The 7376-nt window shown below is 41.8% G+C and overlaps 1 protein-coding gene across 3 annotated transcripts in view; it reads right to left on the reverse strand.

Moving 5' to 3' along the window:
- The window catches only part of dachc (dachshund c), a 26193-nt gene extending 23358 nt beyond the window's left edge, over positions 1–2835 (reverse strand). For all 3 annotated transcript variants that reach the window (XR_008565724.2, XM_015944812.3, XM_015944811.3), the window contains exon 1: positions 2109–2835. Coding sequence is in view for 2 of the 3 variants with exons in the window: in XM_015944812.3 (XP_015800298.1) it covers positions 2109–2692 (584 nt within the window). In the remaining variant the exon portion in view is untranslated. The remainder of the gene's footprint in view (positions 1–2108) is intronic.
- Positions 2836–7376: the final 4541 nt, after the last annotated feature.

The raw sequence follows: 7376 nt of genomic DNA on the forward strand, positions 1-7376 counted from the left end.
CAGTCGTGTAGAACAATCAGACAGCTCTGTTATATCTAATCCAGCTTGCATGCTGAAGTGGAAAATAATAAGTGATGGCTGTCCTAATCAGTAACAGAAAACCTCAGTGAGCCTTGACGATGTCAGACAGCCACATCATCATATTCTCAAAGATGTTCTCGAAACTTTACGTGTCAGCCAGCCAGCCCCCCTCCTTTAACGAGAACCATCTTGAGTCCCGCTTTACCTGCTGCCGTGTGTTGCTCCATCCACACGAGGGATCACTTAGAAACTTCTAATGCGGGGGGCTTGGTGCTAATGGCTACCGCTGCACATTTGAAGCCCTCAAACAAAGAATCAGGCGAGTTTGTTTGAAGATTTCAGATGAGTGATGTTTTCAGATCTCATTAACTAAAGGCTGTTTGAGTGTTGTGTGGATAATTAGAGACGGCAGAGGCTGTGTATTTTCGGGGGGTTGTATAACAACGTTCCCCATTAACACCAGACACAGAACAAATCCCAAAGCAGCCAGAAGATGCATCTGGATTTTGTCTTGGTTGGAGGGCTAAAGCTTAACTTGCAGGTGTTAATCCACACAGCTGGAGGAGGACTCTAAAAATTGTGGGGGGGTTTTGAGGGGAGATGGATTTGCTCAACAAGTTAAAGCTCGTCTTTAAACCTTTCCTCTGGTAATAAAGACAAATATATCAAATAAATGCAGAAAATCTAAAGATTGATTTGATACTTTCCCTAATTCTGTTTTTCTTCCTCATTCTTGTGTTTATCTCTGCACATCTTGATGCATCCTCCATCTAAAGTTAATGGCAGGTGTAAATTGGATCATCCATGCTCCAAGGAGCACGGATTAACTATCAAATAATATAAATTCCCAAAACTAAGGCTAATCCACACTCCTCTGGATTCAAACTCATGCTGTTATGAGCATGTGGTCTGCACGACAGCAGACTGAGGCACCAGGAAACCACAAATCCCAGCCAATTTAGCTCCTTTATCCAAACATCTCTGCTCCGCTCTGGAATGATGACCCATGTAGTTGGTCACCATTGGAGTTCTGCAAAACAGCTCATCTACATAATCGCATCATAAATACTGAAAATTCATTTAATCATCTCCTCTGTTCTGATGCTCGGGGCTAAAGAGTGTTGATATGATAAGACAGCAAGTTATTAAGGAGGGAGAGGGAGGCAAGGAGGATGGGAGAAGGAGAGAAAGCAAAGGGATCAACGAGTGAGTGAGTGAGCTTGTCCTGATTTAAGCTGCCGCTTGGGGCCAAATGAAAATTAATTAATTTCTGTGAAGAATCAATTTCTCAGAATGACAGTGTCAGATTTAATGTGTGCAAATGTGAGTGTGTTGGAGACAAAGTGTGTGTGTGTGTGTGTGTGTGTGTGTGTGTGTGTGTGTGTGTGTGTGTGTGTGTGTGTTGTGAGACAGAGATCATAGGCGATGATAACATGACAAACTTTTAAGAGTGTTTTTTTTCTAGTTGGGATTACTAAAATTCATCACAGTCACCATCACAACTTTACCATCCATTAAAATGGTAATAGCTACAGGCCCAGCGGCAGGAGTGGAGAGTAAAAATGGGTTAACCAGGTGTACAATCATCAAATTAAGCTCAAATGTTGTGGGAATTTTTTTTTTACTTAAACATTCAATCAGAAAATGTTACTATTTGTCTTGGCTTCATTTTCTAAATAAGAAATGTCCATGGTGGCACAGATGGCACAACTTGTTTTATGGCTCTGGAAAATGTCTCCTCCAGCTATAACCTGGTGTGACCTCTATGATAAATATATGTTTTTCTTTATTTTAGATCATTTTTTTCTAAAGTTGGTCTATGTCGTCCACTTTTACTGTTTTCTCTTCTCTGGAGTTTGAGATTTTAAGTTAGCAAATTGAATGAAACAAGACCTAATTTACAGTTCATAGCTAGATTTGTACATAAATTGTGTGACATCAAACACTAAATGTGAGTATTCGATGTTATAAATTCTAGTTTGGGGTCTTGTGAGCCTGTTAACTCCACCTGCTGCACCTGGCTGGGGAACACCCTCAAATCGGCTGTAACCGGGTCACCCCCACCTCCACCCCTCTCCCCCACTCACCTCGCATTGGTACAGTCGTTGTAGAGCGTCTCAAAGTCCTGCCTGGAGATCAGCTTGCACCGGTTAACCCCGGGCTGGATGGCCCCCAGCCCCCGCAGCACTCGGACCTGCTCCACGTTGCACACCACCGGGGCAATGTCCAGCCGTTTCAGCTTGGTGTACACGGTGTGGAGTCCACCGACCAGATGTTTCAGAAACACGTCAAAAGCCTGGGGCAAGCAGATGAGCTCTGTGCCTTTCACCGTGAACGAGGCCAGCTTGGCTCCTTTCACCTCCACCAGTTTGCACTCGTTGTTCTGCGGCGTGCTCTCAACAGGCGACGCGGTGGCGTACACCGGCTTGGCGCCGCTGGACACCGGCGCTCCGCCGCTCTTCAACGGTGTCCCGTTAGCTAGCAAGAGGTCCGCCCGGAACTGTTGGAGCAGCGCCGGGTGCGCCACTGGCGGAGCAGGGGAAGACGCGGCGGAGGTGGCCGCAGGTGGCGGCGAGTTGGTGGCTGGAGAGACGGAGCTCGGTGCCGGGTGGTGTCCGAGCGGAGCGGCCGGGAGAAGAGTCGGAGCTGCGGGAGTTGCCATAGTCGTCATGTCGAATGAAGACGCGCGCGCGAGAAGTAAACTTCAAAGAACTATTTAGGAAAGTAACTTCGGGCGGCACGCGCTGAGACTCTTTTGTGTGAGGGTGAAACGCGCATTGGGCGTGAAGAAGAGAAGAAGGGTAAAGAAAGGGAGATGAGACAGCAGGGTCCGCGTGGGGGAAAGCAGATCACATTATTGAATCAGAATGAGGGGAGGCTTGTCTCACAGAGATGCTACTGTCACATTATCATCATAAAGAGGAGGAGCGTATTCTTAGAGAGAGACAAGGCGAGGGACTCTGAGGAGAGGAGGGGAGAGCCAAGATTAGCCTACATAAACTTTGGATAAGCTTATTTAGGAGCGATGAAAAGACACCTTCACAATAACGCCTCTGATACTGATGGGACTTGGCTTGTTTGTTTGTGGAAATCTCTGGTGTTCAGATTCCTAAATATATTCATACTATATCCTTTTGGCATTTCATTTAAAGTAGAAAAATGACTTGTGAGGAAATAGTTTCCATGTTTACACACATTTAGTTTCATCAGGTGCCTTTTAAAGCGCACTTTTGGTCTCCCTAATTCTTGTTCATTACAGAAAAAAATCCTATTAGCTTTTCTCCAAGATATTACTCAATTTGCTAAGAAATGCACACTGGTTTCCAATTAGTGCTTGACCTTTATGTGATTTGAGAGTTATTAATACAGGCTTGCAGAGAGAGTAGAAAAAACAAGGCCTGCATCATTGTATTTTAATATGAAAGCAATAATACCCCTAATGAAAATAAGAAAAATTACAGCTATCTCAGCTAAGTCTAATTTTATCTTGCCATTAAAGATGCCTAATTCCTAGAAGATGGGTCGCTTATTTCGTGTTCATTTCATTACAATCTGTTGTAATATTTTGCTTTCATAATTGAATCTAAAAGACACAACAAGAACTCCCTTAAGGGACGATAAGCTTCTTCTTTTTTTGACTAACTGACCTCTTTACCTGCTCTACCACTCCTTCATCAACACTAACACAGTCACACTCCTGTCATTTACACAGAGCTTGCAGTCCTTTGAAAGTGGCTTTCACGGAACATTGTGTTGATAATGATCTTTGGGGAATGAGAGACACGGATCTCTAGAGACCATCTCACCACAAGACAAGGGGGAAGAGGATAAAACTCGAACTGTTCTCCAACTCAAAGGACTTGAACACCCTTTTTTTTTCCATCCCAGCCCCCCCTCTCTCTCCCTCTCTCAAATAAGCCCTCTTGTGTTTTTTAATTGGCAGAAATTAATCTTTAGGATGTAGATGGTAGATTTACATTCATTAAAAGTCAAGAGAGGAAGCCAGGCTTGATGCTAATCAAATCTGCTTAATTATGCTTAACATGAGTATCTCCAGGGGAAGAGAGAGAGGGGGGAGACAGAGGGAGAGATAGCTAACTCGAACTTTTTACTTTTTGCCTTTGATAACTCCTGCTGAGTATGGCCTTTTCCTCTCCAAAAAGAAATGTCACGACTCCCTTCCTCCATCTGTAGAAAACACACAGATAAAACCGTAAGCGTTAAGCAAGCCGGTTAATGTTGTAAAATCTCACATTTAGGTCCGTATTAAGTTTCAAAATGCTCATTTTTAACCTCTGAGGCCGCTTCTGCAGGGCTTGTTGCTCCATCTAACAGTGATATATGATGAACCCACTTAACAACAGTGACACAAACAAGAGGCGGATGAGTAATATGCCACCTTTAGGAAATTTGCCTTTAACCTTGAATGCTAGGTCTTAAATTAATTACATTTTACATTTTAGCTCATCCATCCACAATCTTGTAAGCAACCAGAGTGTGGAGAACGCAGAGGCTGCGTGGAGTCGTGGGGCGAAGTGACTTTGTCTCACAACAGGAAGGTCACAGGTCTACCAGCGGTTGGATAAACTCCCTTAAATGAGAAATATGAGCAACTGCAAAAGCTCTTTATAAAGTTATGAACAAGTTCACACTTTAATCAAATTATGCTGGAATGCCACATCTCATATTCCAGATTTTTCTTTTTTCTATTGCTTTTTTTGTCAGGACACACCTGAGTTGCATCTTAGACTTTTGTTAGTTTTATTTTGAAAAACATGCAGGCTGTATGGTAAAAAAAATTTTTTAAAGAGGGGAGGTTTTGCTTCACTCATTTTTATCTGCCTTTAATATCCTATATTGCTGCTGATGGGGTTCAATGCTAAATTGCTGGAGTATTCTGTCTTTGAAGTGCTTTAAGTTTCTGAGACAGTGGAGGCCTATCTATCTTCACAGATTCCCTTTCCACTGAGTTAATTAATGTTTTATATCTCCACCGATTCCTCTGATTGCTTCTGTAAAGTGTGATTAAGTTTTAACCTCCAACTTTTGCCCAACACCATCTCTATTGAATCACATGATAGTCATCATTAGACACGTCCCTGGGTGTCTGTGATTGTCATGTTTCAGTCTTCACTGACTGGTTTAAAGCAAAATATCATTTTTAACTGTCCAAAAATAAAAAACACCTGTTTAGACGCACAAAATTTGGGCTCCATTGTTTCCTGTTTAACTAGAGGTAGATCAATATATGGCTCGGCCGATATATTGGGCCGATATTTATCATTATTTATACATCGGCATCTGCTGATATCTGTCCTTAGTAAAGCCTATTTAAAGTTGGACACATCCTTGGGCTGCTCGGTGCTGTTGCAGAATTTTATTTAAATGTATTTTTACATTCAATAATAATATCTGCATAATAAATACTCTAAATTAACTTTATTTGGGTGTTTGACTTTAACACTGAGCAGTGCACAAAGTTAAGGAGTAGTTAGTTCAATTCAAAGTTCAAAACCTTATTCAGTTTTTTGTGCATCAATTGATGTCATTAGCAACATTTTATCATGTAAATAAGGTAGAAAATGTCTAGATACTGGCAAAGGAAATTGGCCCATAAAACTCAGCAGTACATATCGGCCATCGGCTGACTGTCTCCTGCCCATCGGCATCGGTATCGGCAATAGAAAAACCAATATCGGTCAACCTCTAATTTTAACAGTTCATATTTTTCAGTCATTTTTGCCATGGTGCCACTGTGAGCCAAAAGAGACAGGGATGATGTTCATGTTGTGTCTCTGTTTGAAAGCAAAGCTCCAGTCCTCTCCACATGTCTGTTTTTGGCCAGCGAGGAGCAGAAGCATGAGGGAAATGTGTAGGTGGTTAGATCAGCCGATGAAGTGTAAATACCACTCAATCTGTTCTCATTAGAGGAGCAAAAACATACGAATCACTTCGCCTCTATTAAAAGTGCCCCAGGGTCTTAGCTGAGTGTGTTTGCGTCTGTGTGTGTGCTCATACATGCGACTGTGTGAAAAAAAGGGGGGGGGGGGGGGTGACAGAATGATGTTTTGGCATTTGTGTCTACAGTGAGGATCTGAAATGCCACCACCACCAATGCTGCTTAATTCTTAGAAACAAACTGTTAATCTGAACAGACAATCCGTTCCGACAGCTTCTGTTATGATTCAAATCAACTTGGAGTGAAGGGTGTGTGTGAGAGAGAGAGGGGATGTCATTGTGTTTTGGTATGTGATTAGGTGTCTGTGTGTGTGCATGACCAAGACATCACACATCCAATCCACATTCCCCTATGATAATGTGGATTGATTATGGATATGATAATGAGAGGCCGGCTCCGCGTCGCGACCTTCACAAGGTCTAATTGAAACAAGCGTTGGTCCTCCGAAGCACTTATCAAGTCACACAGCACATCATTAATCACGGAGAATACAAGCTGTCAGTGCAACACACATGCACACGCATACTCAAGTGCACACATCCTCTATATTTTTCTGTTTTCCTAACATGCACAAATCTTCTCACACACACAATGCAAGCTGTCACTACAACATCCCTGCTATTGTCTTCTTTTAAGGAAAGAAGACAGCTCGTCCACCCTCCATCTCTATTTTCTTCAGAAAAGTTGAACAGGCTGTTGGAGTTAAACCTTAAAAAAATAAAAGACTTGGTGGCGGTGGGGCTGTTAAAACATTTCCACAAACAGCTGTTCACTTCACCCAAACCTACCTGAAATTGAATTAGCTCAGGTTGTTTTATTACCTGTTTTTATTAGGAGACAATTTAACAACCAAATGTGATTCCAATGTCTGATTATGGCAGCATATGGTAGCTACCTGTTAAACACAATGTTTGCTGCTTAACGCCTCAGTGAGCCACTGGAATAAACTAATAAACCCAATATCACGTTAGTCATTACATCGTCCAATACACCAAATTTCAATCTGATAAGAAAAGGTGGTTTCATTATCATCATCATAGAGAAAACACAAGGGAGTTGGCATGTTTGATATCATCAACTTTGTTAATTGTTATTCAATTAACTGCTTTTGTTAATGAAACCAATTAATGCATTAAAACAAGGAGGGAGACATATGATTATTATGCATCTATGCAGAGTGCAGCTAATTACAACTGTAAATCAATCAATTCTACATTAATCGGGTTGGAAAATGTCCAAAACCAACAAAGTCACTAAAAGACATTTGAAAGTTGTTTTTATTTTTTACTTAACATATTTTGATAACCACACCATTATCTCGTCTAATGATTGCTAACGGTCCTGTGAAGAGTTTATGATCCAATTTTCTGGCTATGAATTTAACTGAGACCTGTTG

The sequence above is a fragment of the Nothobranchius furzeri genome, chromosome 12, assembly GCF_043380555.1.
Source record: "Nothobranchius furzeri strain GRZ-AD chromosome 12, NfurGRZ-RIMD1, whole genome shotgun sequence".
NCBI classification, from domain to species: domain Eukaryota; kingdom Metazoa; phylum Chordata; class Actinopteri; order Cyprinodontiformes; family Nothobranchiidae; genus Nothobranchius; species Nothobranchius furzeri.